Source organism: Epinephelus fuscoguttatus, linkage group LG5 (genome assembly GCF_011397635.1).
Source record: "Epinephelus fuscoguttatus linkage group LG5, E.fuscoguttatus.final_Chr_v1".
In the NCBI taxonomy this organism is placed as follows: Eukaryota; Metazoa; Chordata; class Actinopteri; order Perciformes; family Serranidae; genus Epinephelus; species Epinephelus fuscoguttatus.
The window spans coordinates 24,007,061-24,028,708 of record NC_064756.1 but is presented as its reverse complement, the minus strand read 5'-3'; the positions used below and the strand labels follow the sequence as shown (position 1 = coordinate 24,028,708).

The 21,648-nt window shown below is 41.4% G+C and overlaps 1 protein-coding gene across 1 annotated transcript; it reads left to right on the top strand.

Annotated features, from left to right (window-relative positions):
* The first annotated feature begins 1,664 nt into the window (after positions 1–1,664).
* Positions 1,665–21,404, top strand: itpkcb (inositol-trisphosphate 3-kinase Cb). The gene is made up of 8 exons (XM_049575992.1): positions 1,665–1,788; positions 3,797–5,147; positions 16,425–16,524; positions 16,615–16,828; positions 17,725–17,929; positions 18,552–18,653; positions 19,696–19,767; positions 19,930–21,404. The coding sequence occupies exons 2-8, from the start codon at positions 3,984–3,986 to the stop codon at positions 20,137–20,139; spliced, it is 2,067 nt and encodes a 688-aa protein (XP_049431949.1). The 5' UTR covers positions 1,665–1,788; positions 3,797–3,983; the 3' UTR covers positions 20,140–21,404.
* Positions 21,405–21,648: the final 244 nt, after the last annotated feature.

Sequence of the window (21,648 nt, the reverse complement as noted above, 5' to 3'; positions counted from 1 at the left end):
TAAGAAATTGTATACATAATACAATAATAATAACAACTAAGGAAAATAAAGAAAATGTAATATAAAGCCAGAATAATGTACCATCTGTTCATATGGAATTTCACCAATGATAAAATTAACTGTAGAAAATACATTTATTATTATTATTATTAGTAGTAGTACTACTACTACTACTAATAATAATCACTTTCCCCACCTCATTACCTTCAAAACACATAAAAATGTATTTATCCTGTAACTGAATTTTTACCCAGAGTTTCTCCTTTATATAAAGCTGAACACCCACCCAGCACATTCTGGTATTTATACAGTGATTAAACAAATGGCTGTTTATTTCTTCTTGTAGTTCATAGAAGGTCCAAGAATATTCAATATCAAGTCAAAACCTCTCCAGTGTCTTATATGCTGGCTATATTAGATGCAAAATTGTAACAGAAACCTCTTTAACTTCATTATTAAGGCAGAATTTGTCATTGAATTAATTTCCCCATACAGCGAAGCCCCCAAATGAATCTTACTGGGGGCAGAGTTACAACTTGTATGTGATTCTTGGTGTATTTATTTGAATATCTATTATTGGTAGCGTCAACTTCTCCAAGGAATACACCTCTGTTAGATGTGTCGATGATTGCATTCTCGATTACTGAACCTCTCAAAAGCTGCAGCATCCCCCTTGTCAAAGAGTGCAGTCAAGCCTTTGATAATAGGCATAATTTTTTATGATTTTTTTTTTTTTAATTTCTCATGTAGTTGGTTGGATATTAATATGATTTTAGCATCTGATTGTTGATATGTATATCAGTGGGATACTGTAATAATTTTCGCATATAATCATTGAAATTATGTATTAAAAGTATAATAAAGTAATGTCTAATATATGTATTTCAACAAAGGGAAAAAATGAAACTCCCTGTTCCACTTTCGTGGCCATTGAGATGGGGTATTTGAACGCACCATTAAGTTTTTGTTCAAGTTACCATACAGCATAATGTAGACGCGCAATGGATTTTTAAAATTTAAATCGACTCTTCGAAGTGTAGATGGCATGACCGCAGTTAAAGCCTCAAAAACGACTGCTTATTCTGTGGGCGAAACTGGTAAGTTGAATTTGAAGAGGAATTAATTTTACACATTAATTTCTCCCTCATCAGTATCAACAAGTTGTCTAACCAATAGCTACAATATCACTGTCAACCCATTTCCCATAATAGAGAGATTTCATGTTATATTGAATATTCTTGTTGTTCCAAATGTAGTAAATAGTGGGTGAAAATAAGGTTTGTAAATCATTTTTCCAAGCCAGCAGAGCTTATTTATGTAAATTTGCTAACTTTACAGGTAACTTTTTCGATTTAGTAATTACATTTTAAGGCATCAAACACGCATTTTGTGAACCTCAATCGGAAATTTCGGGGAGCATTTGAAGGCAGCACTGTGACACCCTCATGTGTAGTACTGTCAAGTAGTCACCAGACGTGTTGTTAGCCACAGAATAAATCTAAAGTCTTATGTCAGTTCAGGTGAGTTAACGTATTTCGGAGTCTGAACGTTACATAGACCTGCTCCTGTTTTGACGAGCGTTTCCTCTTTCACTCTAACCACATGCTGATACTACACACACACACACACACACACACACACACACACATAGATAAGCCACAGACACATCCCCTTCACCCTGCTGTAACGTTATAAACCTCCACATCTCCGTCAGAGACTTTAACAGCTGCTTCACACACTTCACACACAGCTTCACACACACCTCAGGAGGAACTCGGGATCCGTCTGGTAAGTTTTGACTGATAGTTTTTAATGTGTAATGTGGTTTTAGCTGTCTACCAGCTCACATTTTATTTATTTATTGAACTTAATCACAGTTAATACAGAAACTTAGTCTGTTTTGTTTGATCTGTAGCCACTTTAAAATGAGTTTAAGGAAGTCGTGTTGGGTGTCACTGTATTGCCACAGGCTTACATGTCACTAAACATATAGGCTAGATTAAGTCAAAAGTTATTGGACAACATTTCCGTCCTCGAAATATCTTAGTGCTTACTTTGCTGCCCACTAACCTACCCTTATTGCATGTATTTTCTTTAAAGTTAATTTCTAGAGTAAAGCAAAACAAAACTATTTTGACTGTGGCTACAAAGTGTGTCTTTGAGATAACAAGATAGGCACTGTGTGACTCATTGATTCAACCGTTAAGTCATCACAGATCTTTTTATTGTTTTATATGTGTGCCAGGGAGGGACCATCTTCCCATAAATTGTGTGTCACTGTTGGAGCATGTGTGTGTGCATGTATGCACACCCTTGGTGTTTAAAAGAATCTGTTAAGTGTCAGCATGGCTCAAGGCTCTCAGTCAGTCATTGCTCCCGTCGTGAGTCATTCTGTATGATTATTTATGATTTACATTGCACAAGAATGTTATTGAATGTGTGGTTCGCTATGAGCTGTTCTTTCCATTGTTATCCTTCCTGTCTTGTTTCCTTTCTTTGAGCATTCCTTCCTGACAGCAGGGTGACTGTCGTGCCGTCACAGTAAATGACAGTGTGTAACACTCAGCAGCTGGACTGTATGTCATATAAAATGATGACGTGTGTTTTAATAGGAGAAAAGCTGGAATCTAATGTGGTGTGAAAACAGCAGTTTGGAAATAGGTGTCCGTAGGCTGGAATTTGTGACCATGCATAGAGGAATGTGTCATTCACCTTGATGTTTTCCATTTTACAGACAGTATTTCACTGTAAATTAGGACCAAATAATAGATGTTAACCCCACCTGCTGTTTGTATTGCTGTGTTTTGACATGCCTGCCTGTGTTTGACACTTGTTCAGTGCTGATTGAAGTAGTTTATTAAGCAAAAACACCCAAATATTTGCTAGTTCCAGGTATTTAACTGTGAGGATTTTCTTTTTAAAAAAGCATCTAGAATATAAAGTTGTTTTGGAAGACTTGAAGGCATCACCTTGGGCTCGGCGATAGACATATTTTCTTTTTTCTGCCATCTTCTTCAGCTAATGATTCATCTATTACTGGAACAAATATGTAAAAGTAAAACATTTATCGATAAAGTTCAATCAATAATGAGAATCCTTAGTTGTTCTGAAATACAGAATTGGCTGAAAAGAAATAGGCCTATCATAGGCGTTGACTCAATTATACATGCCATGTATAATTGAGTCAACGTTGCCTCTGTAGTTTAACTTGTTCACATTAATGCTTTGTTCCACAGCTTTTTCATCATATTTAATGTACTTTTTTGCACTTTTATAAGACAATACACTTAACAGATAGCCATTAGGCTCTAAATAAAATGCTGTGGTGATACAAGCCTACTCTGACATAGTGTCCAGACACAGGAGGGCAGTGTTACTCTGACTAATTCTGGTAAAACTGAGCCTGAAACTCCTGAACATCTTGAATTTCTGTCACATTTAAATCACTCCTCTTGTCGTATTTTCCTGTGAATATACTTTATGTGCCAGTGCATGTGATTTGATTTTCCCCCTGCCATTTTCTATGTCCTGCTCCAGGAAATAATATCTGATTTTTATCAAAACTGATATCATAAATCACAGATTAATTGGCATTCTTTGGTCAGAAACTCTGATTAATGACAGACAGTGTTTACTGTGTCTGTTAAGAATATGCAGGTGCCTTTATGTGAGCTGTTAATGATTACACTATCAGTCTGATTAATGGACTTGTAGACTAAGAGGGTGTGTTTGTTGTGGTATGAAACTGTGCATGAAGTCAGTGTGTGATAAATTATTCATCTGTTTGTTCTCACAGATTTGAACAAGGTGGAAAAAGAGGATGGAACAATTGAAGTTTTCCCAGGCGTAATACATGGATTGTGTGACTAATGGCTTACTGTTCACTGTAGGAGTCACGGTTTAAGTGGTTTCAATTCTTTTCAAATTGAAGCACTGAGGGTGTGTCAGGTACTCAGCGTTACTACCAGGCTACGGCATGCAGGATGGGCCAAACTCGCTCGGATCTATCGCACAGCACCGCCACCCCCGGCAGAGCGAAGTGGAGAGCAGGAGACACAGCCCAGCAGCGACTCGGTATCTGCGGCTTTGGGAGCGGAGAGAAGCGACGGGGTGAGCAGCTAAACAGGAATCCGATGAAAAATAAAGTGTTATCGTGTCTGGGAAGGAGAAAGCGAGACTCCAGTCAAACTGAAGCGGATCTAGGGTGCGGAAACGGAGCCGGAGATCCAGCAACGCGCCGCGATCACAGAGTAGGAAAGTTGCCCAGGGACGAGGTTGTATCGACGGTTGGGGAACATCGAGCATCCCCGGGTTGTTTCGAGACCCCACCTGGCCTGGATGGTAATGTCGAGGCTGTCCAAGGCGTCGTGAACCGAGAGGCAGCGGCTGGCTCGTCCGATGCGTCTGGCTTGGAAACGCGGACCAGCGAAGTCAGCGGAGCGGGCTGCGAGGAGCCGAAAACCGGGCGGGAGGACAATGCCTCGGATCCCCCGACGAGGGCCATGGATGATCAGCCTCTGGGGGGAAACAGCCAGGGTCGCTTTGTATCTGAGGATTTAACGGGGACTAGTGTGAGTGCAGCCCCGCTGCTCACCTCTGTCCCGGACTCTAAGCGGACTTTCTCTCGCCTGGCCCCGGATCAACCGTTGGACACGGGGCTGTCGCGAACGGACGACCACGCGGAGGTTAAGATGACAAAAAGTGACTGTAGTACCGTGTCATGTCGGCCCAAAGCGGCTGGTGACAGCAACAACTGTTGTCCTATTGAAAGTAAGGACTCTAATGAGGCCCCTCGGGGTCCCACAGGGGGCCAAAGTTATCCAGGAACCATACCCAAACTCATCATAACCAGAGACCCCAGTCCGACCCGTCCTCAGGTGACACCCACCCAGCTGACCGTCCGCACGGAGCTCAGCACCGGCTCGTGTCTGGATCCCCACCCCGACGATGAGTCCCCTTGCTCGGACAGCGGCTGCGGAGGGTCTCCTGCGCTCATGCGCTCACCTAGAAAGCTGTCCAACTCCTCTTCCATCGGCCTGTCCTCCGCCTCATCCTTCGAGGAGTCCGAGGACGACTTCACCGGGAGCGACATCGAGTCCAGTCTGTCTCCTGCCCGGTCCATGTGCAGCCCGGACGATGGGACAGGGGTGAGTGTCTTTTCCAAGTGTTTTCAACAACAAACCCTCAAATTTAGTGTGCAGTTACACAACTAACAGGAGTGACAATATGAGCCGCTGTCTGTGCAGCAAACAGGTTTTACAGCTCTGGCTACCAAAAAATTACAAATGCAAATATTGCACAATTGACCATCATGACAGGTATACAGTGCGTGACCATTCCTCAGCTGTACAAGCCATGGCGTCAGGAGCATGACTACCACTGTTACAAAGGAGCTGGTATGAGATAAACAATGGAACAGAAAGTAGTGTGTGCAGCTCCATGCACATTGCACACACAGCATGCAGGACACATGCAGGCCAACAACCAAGACACACTCCACAAACATGTATTTCCTTATCTACTGATGCGCGGCTGCTGTGCTCAGATGCACATGCACAGTGTCAGTCACATCAGTCACTGTGTGTTGATATAGGCTGCCAGATGTCACCTTAGCCACACTGTTCTTGGTCAAAAAATCAGTGGTCAGATACATGAAAGCTGCTCAAATATGTCATACTGATGTTTTAGGGTAGTTTATTGCTGTTCTGCAAATGCCAAAAAAAAGTGGCCCCAGTCAGGAGCTTTGCTGCACAGTGTGTGTCTCATGGTTTGAAATGTCAGTGATGACATTAAATAGCTTTTAGTTTTTCTAACGTGTGCATCAAAGCCTGAAAGGTTGGACTCACGCAAAACCCTGATAATAACCCACAATATAACAAATTTAAACCAGGGGAGAGGAAACCGCCTCTTATCTCCAACCCCCACTTCTCTGTGCTTTTAGTACCATGGCTCATGGTCACATGGCTCTGTTGAGCTCAGAGCGAGGACCATTTAGACACTATCTAGATACATATTTGAATTATTTGTCATCCCATTACAGCCACCACTTCAGCACTGTACAGTGTATGAATAAAGATGCTGTCATGGCAATTTAGAAATTAGTTTGCAGCGTCAGAGGCTTTGGGGTTTCCTTTCCTCCAGACATCAGCCGGAGAGTTTAAAGTTTCCAAGTAGGAAGTTGTGCTGTTTCCCCCCTGAGTCAGGAGGCTTTGATGTCAACTCGAAATGCTTGGAATGAGACAAGTCTTAAAAACAGGATGTCTCCACTTCAGTTTTCCAGTATCTCCGCTTCTCTTCTCCGCAGCGTGTGAATCCTGAATGTCCAGGTTTTCTGTACAGGATACGTCACCAGGCAGGCATCTTGAAAGATGTTCAACCGTCAGCATGCCATTCATACTGCGCTGCTCAAATCATACGAACCTGGCAGAAGCTGTGCTCATATTTTTTAATAATGAAGCCACAGTTATGTTTCCACAGTAGACACTCCACCCTCATCTGGTATTTTATTTCTTTTTTTCCAGAGAAAGAGGAAGACATGACACAGAGAAAAAGTGACTTCAGTCTAATTTCAGTGCAGTTCAGACCACCCAGAACCCCCGCTCTTACATATTTTCACCGTTATGCTATAACTGGCAGCTGCACCGAACACTTAAATATCATTGTGGGGTGGAAAAAGCCCCCAAATTCAAAATACACATTTATTTAAATATCCCAAATCAATGTTTTATTTATTTTTAAAGGGACAATGCACTTTGATCAGCATTATTCTCTTGTCTACATGTAAAATTTAAACACTTATAACGCAGACATAACAGGCAAAACATAAATATATCACATATCATCAAAAAATATTCTACTCTAACAACAAACAGGCTAAACTTCATTCTCTTAATATTATGTTAGCACAGTTGGCATAGTTAAAACATAAATTAAACATAAATCTTACATTATTGACACTTAAAATAAACAGGTTTTTCAGTATTAAAAAAATTAAGTTTGTTTCATAAATGTGTTTTAGTCAGTTGACAGCTTATTTTCAGTACGGTGGAATTAAAATAAATAAGTTAGTTTAACAACTAAATATCAACACAACCTTTGGATGAATATTAAGTTGATTCAACTGGATTAAATGTTTTGGAGTGCAAGCAAATCATGTTGGTTGTACTAAGCTATTTGAGTTTGTCAGATTTAAAAGACTCATAGGATATACTTAAGAAGATGAATGCACATTGTTAACTTAATTTTTTTAAAAGTTTGTTATAAGTCTTTTTTAGAGTGTGTAGTCAGAACACCTTAACCAATTGACATTTAAACATTTGGATAATTTCGATTCTGGCCTCATTATTTTTAACGTCTTATCATTCCTGATTATTCTGCTTATTATGTGTTAAAGAAGCAAATATTGGAAAAGTGCCCATTATTATTTCCCAGAGCCTGAGGTGACATTCTCCTCTTCAGATGTCTTGTTTTGTCCATCCACCAGTCTAAAACACAAAAAGATTCAGTCTATAATGTTATAAAAACAGAGAAAATAAGCAAATCATCACCTTAAAGAAGCTGAGAGCATTTGGAGTTTTTGCTTTAAAAGTTATTGAAACAAACATCCAATTATTAACATAGCTGCTGAATATTTCTCTGTGACAGGGCAGGTCTGTCTGTGTTATTTTCTTTGTTATTCAAATGGTGCCAAGCCAACCAAATGGTTCAGTGACGTATTATAGCACTAATCCTTACCTTACCTTTTGCCCCACCACACAGGACTTACTGGTCTACCACTGACTTGATTGTTTGCTTGTTATAGTGTGAATTTCAGTACCAAACTAACGTGGCCTCCTCAGCAGTACGTGGGCTTACATGTAGCATCAACATTGTTATTCAAATGGAAACACCCACTTAGCTGTAACCAGTAAGTGGTGATGTAGGCTATAGCGCTGATCCCTACCTTACCTTTTACCTCACAGCACACGGGACTTGCTGGTCTACTGCCAACTCAATTGTTTGCTTGTTACAGTGTGAATTTCAGATCGAACTAACGTGATGTCTCCAGCAATACGTGGGTTTATACATAGCATCGACACTGTGCTGAAACCTACGTCAGGTCTTGTGGGAAGAAGTTTTGAGAAGGGCTTGGAAACAGCATTTAAGAAGAAGACGTACACTTAAACCAAAACTTGAATTTTCAGATTTGAATCATCAGGAACACGACTGGAAATTACAGAATAATATATAAACTTTTAAAAACCCCAAAATAATTGAGCTCCCCATTAATTTATTAACTGACGAATAGTTTCAGCTTTGTACATATTGTGATACTTCACCCTGTGGTTTTGAAGGCTACTGTCTTTTCCTTATTCAAATAAAGATGCCATTTCTATCCCAGCTTTGTCGTGCCAGAGAGTATCAGGGGAAATTATAATAGATAAAAACAGTAAGAATCCATCTCCCATTATAACATTCGAAATGTCTCCCCTGGATCAGTCTATCATGTTGTCTATCACCATAACATTCCTCCACATGCCAGACTTATAGATCGGCTGCCGGTTACAGTAATGATCATCTGAACCAGCAGGTCAGTGGACAGTGTCAGTTCCTGGCTATTACACCGTCAGCCAGGAAATGAGCAACCCCAGGAGTTGCACTTGAGCTTTTGTAACAAACAGAATGACGTTAGCCTGTGGTTTCTGATAAGAACTGTGTTTTAATGGGCACGTTTTGTCCTCTCACAGTTGAGTAAAAGCTGTGTTGTCCGTCATACAGTAATTAACAGGCGGAGGGTGTGTGTTTGTTGTTACTGGCTTGAGGTGAGCCGTGGCCACGTTGCTGTAAGCTCCCAGCCAAACCAGTTACATTTTGTAGGCTCGGTGAGGTGAGCAGATACTTGCTCAAACATGCATACTCTAAGAGACGCACACACTTACAGCGATGCCGTGTTGCATTCAGAGTTCAGTGTGTGTCATGGAAAATTGGGCTGAAGGCAGAGCCGGTTGCTAGGCAACATCGTTGCCATATATGGTACTTTTTTTCTCTCCTTGTCTTGTTCTCTCTTTCTCTCACACACACACAGTATCTACTCTGTCCCTGACATTTGAATGTTATTAGATGTTAATTCCCTACAAATGTCTGCTCAGCCAACAAAGCACATATTATTTTATAAATAAATGTCATATTATGAGACACTTTTTCTGCCCCCTTGATATTTTTTGCCCCGAAACCCTGTGAGACTCACAGCGGAACAGAAAACAAGAGGAAAATGAGGGTAAGCGGACACAAAAACAAGACAAAAACATGCACTGAAACTTTGAACATGTAGCCTACACGTGATGATGATTCTCCTTATTTATGCGTGCTTATTCACATGAGCCACAATCGCAGACTTGTTTTCCGTGTCACGCATTATACAGAGTCCCACACATCACTCCCACAGTCGGCACTTACACAAAATCCGTGATACAAAGCAAAAGAAAAAAAAAAGAATTCCATTATATTTATAAACAACTGTATTTTTACAGCGTGACAGCGTGAATCACTGGTGGAGGAAGTATTCAGATACTTGACTTAGAAGCAATAGTCCTGCATTCAAAATATAATTTAAGTAAAAGTATGTAGGTAACATTAGCAAAGTGTACTTCTATCAAAATTAATGGTACTCAATGCAGTTTGTAGACCCTGAGAGTGTTATACTATCATATATTTTATCATTGGATTATCATTATTTGGTGAGTTATTTATAAAATTAATCATTTAATCCATAAATAATAGTATAAAATAATTTCTAGAAATGATAAACGGCCATCAGGAGTTCTGAGAGGTCAAGGTGACATCATGAAATGCCTTCTTTTATTTGTCTGACCAGCTGTAAACCCCAAATTATTTTATTTACAGCAAATGTCATGTGTTTCCTTGATAAATGACACAAATCATTACTCTGATGAACCGATTAATTGTTTCAGCACTTATACACATACAGGATTAGACAGAGACGACACACGTGGACAAGCTCAGAGGAGATAAATATACACTTGTATTTTAAGTGTCTTTTCTGAAGGTGTGTTTTAAAGTCATGCCACCCTCTGTTAGCTCAGTGGCCCACCACAGCCGAGCTGTTTTAACGCTGGAGACTTGAATCAAGGGAACGGGAAGTGGTTTTAAAGCAGCGAAGTAGTTTTGAAAATAGAGCTCTGACAGTACCTGAAAACACCCTCAGTGTATGCACATGTAGTCACTCCTGTAGCCGATGATAGTCGTCTGACAGGTTCTACACACACACGCACACACACACACGCACACCTCTGTAGGTTACATAGTCCTGTGGAATTTGACATGGAGACAAAAGGAGAGCACTGGGAGGGTATGGGAAGGCCTGTTGTCCCTACCCCCACGATTCTGGCAGGAGATTGGCTCAGCGTGGGGCTCAGACTAGGCCCCGTGGGGATTAGGGGATGAGAGAGAGAGGAGAAGAACAAAGGTGAGACTGAAGGGAAAGAGAAGACAGTTCATTGTGTGGAGGTTGTACCCCCAGGGAGAGTGAGTGAGTGATTTAGGGCAGGGAGTATAAGGAAAGCGAACTAGTTCAAGCAGGCAGACGGTGGAATGAGAGAGTGACATGACAGCTTTAGGTGTGTGGATACACTCGATGACAGCGGAGGAGATACATTGAGAAAGTCAAGAGAGGAAGTGGAGGAGTGATAGGATGTCGAAACGGGAGAAATAGTGAATTGGGATGACAAAACGAAGCTGTGTGAGGGAGAAGGGGGTCAGTGTGAGAAATTAGTGTGAGCTCATAACAGAGGAGGATTATTTACCAGGCGACACAAGCCTCGGTTTACAGCAAGGGTTTACAGACTTGACTGAAGCTGAATACCTGGAGTAAGACGCAGCATTAGCTCAGAGCTAGCGGCAAAGAAGGTTATAGATGACTGTGAAGGATCTCAGGCTGACAGAGAGGCACACGGTCCTGGACGAGCTCGTCTGGGGAGACCCTGGGCTGATGGTGCCGAGTATTTTGTGCTGGCTACGTTCCCGCTTCGTCTCCGGGGCTGTGTGTGCTTGTGTCTGTGCCTGCCTCCTCCTACACTACTGCTCTGTCTGCCAGGTAAGAAATAGAAAGTGGCACATTTTATCCAGAGCAGTGATGCAGACTGTCGAGTGCATACACTCATGATGATGAGTGCAGATTATATCAAACGTGGGTGAGCAGTTTTGGTATTCAAATGTAAATGTGATAGATATTCCAGTCCCTCGTGGCTGTGACAGTATGTCATTGTTGTTAAGCACGCAGTATGGAGGTAGTGCTGTGTGACTGTGGTGATCTCTCTATCTGGGTTAAGAAGCCAATAAGCCAGCCAGCAGGATCAACATGCTTCAGGCTGTATGTAATACTTTATGCAAACAGTCAAATTCTCAAACTTGAAATTTACAAGTTGGTAGGTGTACCTAATAAACTGGCAACCGAGTATAGTCCTTCCTTAAGTTTACAAAACCAGCCAGCTGATCAATGACAGAGCTTATTAGGTACATTTCAGAGGTCTGTGTCCACAACCTCCGAGTGCAACATCTCAAAATACCTTAAAAGCCCGTTTTTACCATTTGTTCCTGCACCAAACATGGCGACAAAATTCAGGAAAAAGTATGGCGTAAATTATTTATCAGGGTTGGTTTTACTTGGCCTATCAGGTCTGGTTTTACTTGGCCTATCAACACAATCTAAAACTGGTATATAGTTTGAAGTTCGACACAAGGTGACTCAGCGAGGCTGCGTCTTGCTGCTACATCATTTTAAATTGGTCATGTGATTTTGACACACCGGCGCGTCCGTGGACTCCAGAGGGTAAATTACCACAGGAAAAAGATTAAACATTGAGGGCATAACATTGATTTATATATTAATAGTATAGTGTAGGGCTGCAACTAACGATTATTTTCATTGTCGACTAATCTGTTGATTATTTCTTCGATTAGCTGACTAATCATTTTATCGAAAAATGTGTTAAAATGTTGAAAAATGTCAGTCTGTCTCTCCCAAACCCCAAATCTAATGTCTTGTTTCGTACACACGCCAAAGGGTTTTAGTTCATCGTCATGGGAGAGTGTGTAAAGCTAACAATATCTGAACGTAAGAAGCTGCAGTAAGAGTATTTTGGGGTACTTTTATAGTACTTTTCTTTGAAAATGACTCAAACCGATTAGTCAACTACTAAAATAGTCACCGGTTATTTTAATAGTCAATTAGTCATCGATTAGTCGACTAATCGTTGCAGCCCTAGTATAGTAGTATATCATGACAATGCCGACTTTTCTTTTCTTGGACAGTAGCAGGGACCAGCTAACAGTTAATGACTGTAACCAACATTAACAATAAGAGAAAGTGAGAAAGCGCAGTTGGTACCAGCATATCGATACTGCAGAAGCAGGTTCAGGTATTCTGAAGCGATTAATTGCTAAATTTGGCAACAGTACTTGTCAGTAATGTGGAGTTATGTTGTTGTTGAAGGCTTTAGCTTTTGTCCTCAAATATAAAACGTAATTTTAAGATGATTGTACCAAAAATATTACATTTAATATTCAGTGTTGTTTGGTTACAGACTAAGAAATGAGTTACTTGTAATGAAAACTAATTTAGAAGAAAGAAAAAAATCCACTGTATTTATGTTGAGCTGCCAAGTTATTAAGCAGTTTTTTAGTTTGAAAGATTAGCTTCAGCTAATAATGACTGCTACCAAAAACTAGCATGAGCACTAGTTAGAGCAGTTTTGGGGGCAAATAACATAGTATATACTTTCAGTAATGATTCTTACTTTCCCACCAAAGCTCATTACTCAAACCTCCTACTCCTACTTGATCATGAGTCTATGCGTGTGTTAGTGAAGGTGAAGAAAGGGACACTGTAAAGAGACATTCTTGTGGTCAGCCTGACGTCCTCCATGACCATTGTTGCACCACACTGGGATCCTACCAGAACACCAGAGACATTTCCCAGATTGATATCAAAGGGGATTAGAGTGTGATAACAGTGAAGATAATACTAGAGAATTCCGCTGGGAGGATAAAATGATGATTGACTGAGAGTAAGTGGTGGCGACATGCAGCAGTGGTGGGAATATAAATACTGCGATGGAGGAACATCTTTGGGAAGTGAAGAAGAAGCTTATAAAACAAAGAATGATGAAATGATCTCTGTGTTATATATCCCTGAGTTATATAACAGAAAAAGAAATGGTGTAGGATGAACTGTGAGAGGTGAAATATGACCTCAGTGTTTTAAAAAGCTGGGCCGTGTGGGATGAGAAGGCAGGATGAGACAGCAGTACTGGTACACAGTTTGTTCTGTTCGAAGTGAAACAACAGTCCTGGCTTTTTTACACTTCATTTCCAGGGTTGTCTCTTGTCCAAACACCTCCATGAGCAACATTAGCTCTGGCTGTGACTGGTAATTTTAGTCGGATACATTTGACCCCACAGAGGCAACACATTAAGCTGTCAACTCAAAGCAATTAGAGAGAGAGGGCCTGATGGCATGAAGATAAGAGAAGTGAAAGAGGAGAGGCTGTAGATTTAGGGTGTCAGCTTCACCCTCCTCTCCTGTCAGCCCCCGCTGGACTTTCATCTGTCCCTGAGGAGGAGAAATGGAGCTTAATAATAGTAAAAATAGGAAGAGAAACACAGGTTACTGTGGTCTGATGGGTAAACACAGTTTGTGTTTTGTCCACAAACAGATGTTACCTTCGAAGATTATTTTTAGACTACAGTGTTGGCGGTTTCTAATAACTGATCTTGTGCAGTGTGTTGGTCCAGCAGGCAGGAAGCATCAGTCTGATGCAGTAATATGACGTTCATTGATAGTTGCATAAATCCAGCACCCCCCCAGAAGACCTCAAATTTAAACACACTGATCAAAGCTAAAATATGTTTGTTAATTCAGAACCAAATACTACTTAAACATGTCTTAAATATTCAAGTACGATAAACTGGAAAATCACCCCCACATAAACATATCTACAGTACATGTAAGTATTTCGCCCCCTCTACACAGGGGTGAGAAGAGGGCGAGGAGTGTCCTCACTGTCCTATAGACTCTTGTGTTATGAACTTTACATAACAGGTTCATCATTATCCCTTACTGCAGCACTTTGGAGGCCAAGCGCTGACGACAGTTTTACTGTACTGACCGGGTGGAGTGTCTGAAGGTGGATTGCATGTTGACCTTTAGGTGGAACAGGGTTAGGCAGGGAACAAATGATACAAGCTGGCAAGGCAAAGACATTTATATATTTTTTTCTGAAGACTATATTCAGTCTTTCAAGAGTTTAAAGTCAAGGTTGCATCGTCATACAGCTGGATCTAAAGGTGAGAAGGAAGGTATGCATAAAAAAAAAACACTCGTCTACTCGATACATTTTGCTGCAATAAACATGACTGAATGACTTTATTTCATTCGATAAAACTGTTGATGTTGAAAAAGTTTTCCTTTGGGGATGTAATTTGCCACCGAAAAAGGTAATAAATCGCAGTATATCGCAATATATTTCATCACAACACATTTAAAATCGCAATAATATTGTATCGTGACTTGTGTATCTTGATAATATCGTATCATGGGGCCTCTGGTGATTCCCACTCATACTGCCTACCATGGAAAACCTACTGATTTTCATTTAAGAATTTCAAATAGGGCTGTAACTAAAGATTATTTTCATTACTGACTAATCTGCCGATAATTTTCACGGTTATCAATTCACTGTTTCATTTATAAATTGTGAAAAAATTGTCCAACCAGCAGTCTAAAACCCCAAAACTCTTCATTTACTATCATAAAATTCTCACATCTAAGGAGCAGGAACCAGCAAATGTTTGACATTTTCACTTGAAAAATGACATTCGATTATCAAAATAGTTGGTGATTAATTTTCTTTCAATCGCTTATCGATTAATTGGCTAATCGTTGCAGCTCTACAGGCAAATTGCAGATCAATTTGCAAGTCCTTCAATGCCCTGGCATGCTTATGCATGGATCACAAGTACAGCGTCCTGTTAATTCAGTGCAACATGTCAAAATGAGTGAGAGGAAATTATGTCATATTTCAAACGTGGTGACGAAGTGCAGTTGGCGTTCCCATGTTTCATCACCATCCAGTGCGCTGGCAGTGGTAGAGGTTATGCTGGGGTTAATCTGTTGATGGGATTAAAAGTCTCAGGTCACAGGTGTCTCGTACTCACTCTCTCCTCTCTGCCTCGTGTCTCTTTGAAATCCTGACGCTGACCAGCTGTCTGACGGAGCGCGAGCATGTTGCACAGTTTCCCATCACAAGGAATCAACACTAAATGGTTTTTCTCAATAACATATGACGTAATGCTTACTAAATAAGAAACTTTTAGAACTCCTTTGCTTATAGTAAGAAGCTGATTGAGAGGCTCAATTCCTGGGTCTTAAAACAGCAGGAGTTGACAAAGCAGCACTCCTCAAACTCAAATAACGTCTGTTTTTTCTTCTTCTACTAAGTTAAACACAGAGCCTGCCGTTTCTGTTGCATTAAGACTGTTTTATTGTGACAGAGTTTCAACAGAGCAGCTGTGGAAAGAATGCATGTGAGGAGAGCAGAGATAGGCTGACATGTAAACATGGCAGAGATAGGCTTGGCAGGGAGCAGCACAGCCATTCATACTAGTCATTTAGTTATAAAAAGATTACTTTTATTGTTATAGCCTCTTGTTCCAATGTTTTATTACTCACATTAACCCGTTTGCGCTGCCACACTTACTGTTTTCTGTGTTAAATATAAAGTATGTTTGAATGTACCACACAAAAACAGATGGATGGTGTGATTAGAAAGACTGCAAAGAAGGAGCCAAGGACAAGATTACACACACACACACACACACACACACACACACACACACACACATACATTCCCATCCTAACCTGGCTGTGTGTTTGTTGTGATTTCCCACACACACATGTTCTAATCAAGTGATGGTATGTTCCTCTCAGAGTGCTTGCGTCAAAGCCCCAGTTGCACACTGTCCCCACTCTGGTGTTTCCCAACGCAGATAACCAGGACACACACACAGTTTCATACACAGTTTCAGACAGTAAGGCTCTGTTTTACGACACTACACTGGTGGCTTTGGTAAATGTTTTATGAATGGGCTGTGCACGTACGTTGTGCACCTGGCCTTGGCTAAAGGGGAGAAGCTGTCCAATGTCTACTGAGGTGTGTGTGTCAGTGTGTGTGTGCGCACACTACAGGGTATGTTTTCCTTTAATGAGTAATCATTCTCCTGCCTGTATTTAGCTCAGTGCTTTTGTTGTGACCAGAAAAGAAACCCTCGTACTGCTTAGTCACAGCTGCAGATTTGTCACTCGCTTGACGACCCACACCTTTTTGTAACAAGGAGGATGACGTTCTTTGTCCATTTCCTTTTCCCAGAATAAGTCCTGGCAGAAATTGAAGACCATGGTTCACTGGTCGCCCTTCGTTGTGTCCTTCAAGAAGCGTTACCCATGGGTGCAGCTAGCTGGCCACGCAGGTAAGCATAAATACACGGCTGTGGACAACATCCTCACACATGCATTATTTTCAGTCTTTAATCTTCAGTTTGTCTGTGGCCTTCCCCAAGGTAACTTCCAGGCTGGGGAGTACGGACGCTTGTTGAAGCGATACTGCGAGTGCGAGCAGCAGTGCCTACAGAAGCTGATGGAGGACACACTGCGCCCCTACGTGCCTGGTTATTATGGTGTAGTAAAGAGAGATGAGCAGGACTATAACCTGATGGATGACCTGCTGGCTGACTTTGACTCGCCCTCCATCATGGACTGTAAGATGGGAAGCAGGTAAGACTTAATCCAGGGTGTAAAAACATAACTGTGTGGCAAACATTTTCCAAGATCATGTTGACAGCAGTGGTGATTTTATCAGAGCTTTATACACACTAGTTTTTAGGACTGTTTCCAACTCAGAATTATGTCAGTTTAATGATATTTTGCTGGTCAATACGAGACTATTTGTTCCTTTTTCCATATAGAGTTTGAGAGTTTGAACAGGGTTCAACAGGAAGTTCAGTGTGACAGTGACAGTAACGTAATATAGTGAACAAGTCAAGTTAGTCAGAAACGAAAATGTGCAGCATTTTTTGCCGACACTAGATATCAAATGAAAGCCACAGACTGTACCGTATTAAGTTGCTTCTAAGCAGAAGGTAGAAGATAATGTTATCTCTTTTCCGCCGGGCACCTGCCTCCATCTCGCTCAGACTCACCCTAGGTCTGGGTCTGCAGCTGCCTGTAATGGGAAACTGAGGAGCGCTCATTCTGCAGCTAAATCTGGGGACTGTAACGTCCTTAGAAGTACACTGAACACTGACTGAAAAAATAAGAAAGAAAACTGCTTGACCTGAAGGACTCTCAGTTGACTGAGGGGTCTCCAACTGATGATTGGTATCTTTGACTTCCAGGGGACAGCCCTACTAGTTTTTTGCTTCTTTATCATATTTACAGTATATAAGAATATTTATAATGTCTGTATTTGTAGTCAACAAAGGGCTTCACATGATTAAAGAGCACAGTAAGACTAAATCAATCAGAAAATTACAAATATGCACAACAAAGACATAAAATGAATACAGAAAAACTCTTACTAAAACAGCAAAGAAAGGAAAGGGGGGGGATAACAGAATGATAAAATGAAATAAAAACTGTAATTAAATATTAATGCTTTTTTTTTTTTTCAGGACGTACTTGGAGGAGGAGCTGATCAAAGCCAGAGAGCGTCCTCGCTTGCGAAAGGACATGTATGAGAAGATGGTGGCAGTGGACCCCGGGGCCCCCACAGAGCAGGAGAGGGCCCAGCAGGGAGTCCTCAAACCCAGATACATGCAGTGGAGGGAGACGCTCAGCTCCACAGCCACCCTGGGCTTCCGCATCGAAGGCATTAAGGTCAGAGGCTGTCCTGGACACGCAGTCCTATGAGCTTGCCTGGCTTTAGTACTGAGTGCTAGTGAAGAAACACATACTTCTACAAGATGTAAATCAATCAGTGGGAGTAAATATTTATCAGCCTGTTCACTAGATGGACCACACACTCTGGAGAGGAAATGGAAAACAGTGTATTAAAGTTTTTGTCTGAATGCGTGGCCGTAAAGGGGACTGTTTGTTCTTTCAAAAATAAATCCAGGGCTGGTTATCAGGCCGCACCAATAACTGGAGATTTGCATGAAGTCTGTCATGAATGGAAATATCTTATGACTCAGCGAGCATTTAAAGCAGCTGCTTTACTTTCCAGTGGAACAAGTACAGCATCTAAGCTGTGGCATTGGAATTTATATTTTTGTTGGTATTTGTTGTTGTTTCCTGTTGCATCCTTCGCAAAACACAAAATTTGATCAAATCTAATACTGATAATACTGCACTGAACACTCTGCAGGCAACAATTTGTTGCAGCCAAGATGAATCGGGAAGCTTAAATGAATTACTTAATTATTGTCCTTGTGCAGGTCAAAAAATAATCAGGGGAGAGCAAAACTTGATGTCTTACGTTTTATTTTTTTTACTTCTACAGAAAGCTGATGGAACTTGTAACACCAACTTTAAGAAGACAAAGCACAGGGAGCAGGTGATGCAGGCCTTGGAGGACTTTGTAGCTGGGAACACTCAGATTCTGGTATGTTACTATTTGTGACTGTGTTACTTGTTCTGCTGCTGTCACTGCTCAGTTTTTCAGCAAGGAGGCTTTTTTCCCAAGGAAAAGTTTGATCTTTCCCTGCTTAGGTTTGGTGCGTAACCTCCCCCATAACAGCTAACTGTTGTTTATACTTGACAGACACAAAGATATGTGCTGATATGTGTTACTTTTTGATATACGGAAGGGCCTTTTAGGTATTGACAGAAATAAGCCAGCGCCAAGTAGTATCAAAACATTTCCAGTCAAATGATACTGCATTTAATCCTTTTTGTAATCGGGGATCTGATTCTGGAACGTCCTGACTCCCATCTGGAGTAGCAAACTTTCTGTTGCAGCCATCAGTGGAGCCACTTTCTGCGACTAATGGTCGGTTCAACGTCTGCCTGGTTAGCATGAGCTAACACAGCAGCAGCAGTTTAAGAGTCCCACCAATGCCGAGACGGCTCAACTCTGATGTTAAACCTGTTAATAACAGTTAGCATCACACAGCTAACATTTCCTAACAGTAAGCCCTGTCACTGTGTGTGTGGCCTGGCGAACTCTCACCAGCTGTCTCCGTGGCAGAGCTCACACTCCTGCCACAGCAGCTACAACCCATACAGTCTGTGGTGAGGTGAAGTCAAGCGCAGTGTATTTGAAGCAGTTCAGTATGCCGAGATGCCACCAAAACATTCAAAAGTATTGCTATACTACACGCCACTCCATTCCCATGATAGGTCTTGAATGAAGTACTCTCTTGGTATCGGTATCGCTTTAAAGGTCCTGGTATCAAAAATGTTTAAACGCCCAGCCCTAATATTTGTGCTGGTAGACGGAAGTTGTGAAGTTCGAGGGAACTAGGCTACCTTTTTCCCAGCTGGCTGCTGGTGGTAGCTTCATATTTACTGTGCTGCCATTTCTTAAAATCTATTGAGCAGCAACTGCATCAAGGAAGGATAAAAGGTTTTAGACTAATAATTAATGAGGAGAGAAGTACAACAAAATATGTATTTTTCTGATGCCCTTCATCTCTTTTTCTCAGAAACTCTACCTGAAGCGGTTGGAGGAACTACGTTCAGTCCTTGAGCAGTCGCACTTCTTCAAGTCACACGAGGTGAGACACACACACACACACACACACACACTCAGTTTCATCATTTCTAAACAAACCCGTTGGCCGGGTTGAAGATATTGTGATAGGATCCCATCAGTAGCTCCTGTACCGAATCACTTGCACATCTAAACTCACCTGCCTCACTGGTTTCTCCGATTGCAGGTTGTGGGCAGCTCTCTGCTGTTCGTGCACGACGCCTCGGGGAAGGCCAGAGTGTGGATGATTGACTTTGGGAAGACGGTACTCCTGCCGGACACTCAGACCCTGGACCACAGGACTCCCTGGGTGGAGGGCAACAGGGAGGACGGCTACCTGTGGGGACTGGACAACCTCATAGACATCTTCAGCAGTATGCTCCCGCAGACACCTTGAGAGAGACTCAGACGACTGCGATGAGACATTCTCCAGATGGTAGAAGAGATACAAGATTGGGAGAGGTTGAAGAAAAGGACTGATGATTACACAAACTAAGATTGACAGAGGAAGGATTAGAAAAGGGTCATCGGTTTATGACCCACGCCATGATCCAAGTGTCTTTATCTTATTGTACCTGTGTGAGAAGGAGATGAACCAAGAAAAGCGCAAGATTTCTATTGCAAAGTGGAATATGCCAAAGGCCGACTTCATGCATTAATGCTCCATTCGTGGGGACAGATGACCTGCGATGAGTTGAGGCAAACAGTAGTAGGATGACAAAGAGGGAGAACTGAATGCAGAATTGTAACGTTTATCTCATGTACTGTGGAGCATACAGACCTCTGACAGGCAGTTTTCCTACAAAGGCACACTTAACGTTGCTCATCTTCCTCCTCAACATCGCCCTCTATTGGTTAGAGTCGCACACAGCACTCTCACAACCACGAACTTGATCCAGAGGTATGAAACCTTTTGACGCAGCCTTTCAGGAGCATTGGGTTGTATTTTTGTGATGGACTACATTTGATGTTTAAGTATACAGCAACACTAAAACACTGGTCAGACCAGGTGTTAACTAACTCAGTGTGTAAATACCATTTTATTTAATTTTTTTTGGCCTTGGTATAACCTCTTTACCTTGTTTGTACGATTTCTGTGCCTAGCATTTTTAAAGAGCTGTTTGATCATTCCAGTGCAGTGGACTCCTGCTATTTTTCTTCCAAAGAGTTCGCCCTACATATAATAATCCCAAAGTTTAACTTCTTGCAGAAAAGTGTTTTCTAAATTTTTTTTTTTTTTTTTTTTTGTATGATATGCAGTCAGTTTTTTTGCTCGTTTATCTGTGCAGTAAGCAGCTTGGCAGCCATGTTTGTCTGGAATTTGTTGCACTATGGATCCTCACAAAGCCATTGAACAAATCAAGCGGTGCCTCTGTGTGTCTTAAGATGGGAAGCAGCAGTCAAGTACTGGGTTTACAAATGCGGACGTTTCTAACATGAATATAATTTGTTGTGATCACTTCATTCTCTTAAGTCAGTGTTGCTTCAGATTTGCAGGGAGTTTCACAGCAAAGCAGCAGTGTCACTGGTGAAATGATAACTGGAATTACCTGATTAAACTGATAAGTCTGTGTGACTCGAGCTTACATGTGATCTTCGGACTGGAAATTTTTAATGTGTCTTATGATTCAACGGATGACGAATCGAATACAACAGTGTCACTTTTAAACACGAGGCAATGCTGTCATTCGCATTTAACTACACTAAACACAAGGTTTGTGGGGTTGACTTTTTGTATGAGGATGGAGAGTTTACAAAGAAACAACATTGCTATATTTAAAGTCACTGCTTTTGAGCATATCTGCCGTTCCTTGGCTGGAATGCAGCAGGTCTGTGAATGTAACAGTCTTGAGACAGACGTCCTTGGACAGTGTCAGGCAGCACTGTTTGGATGTGTTATCTGACC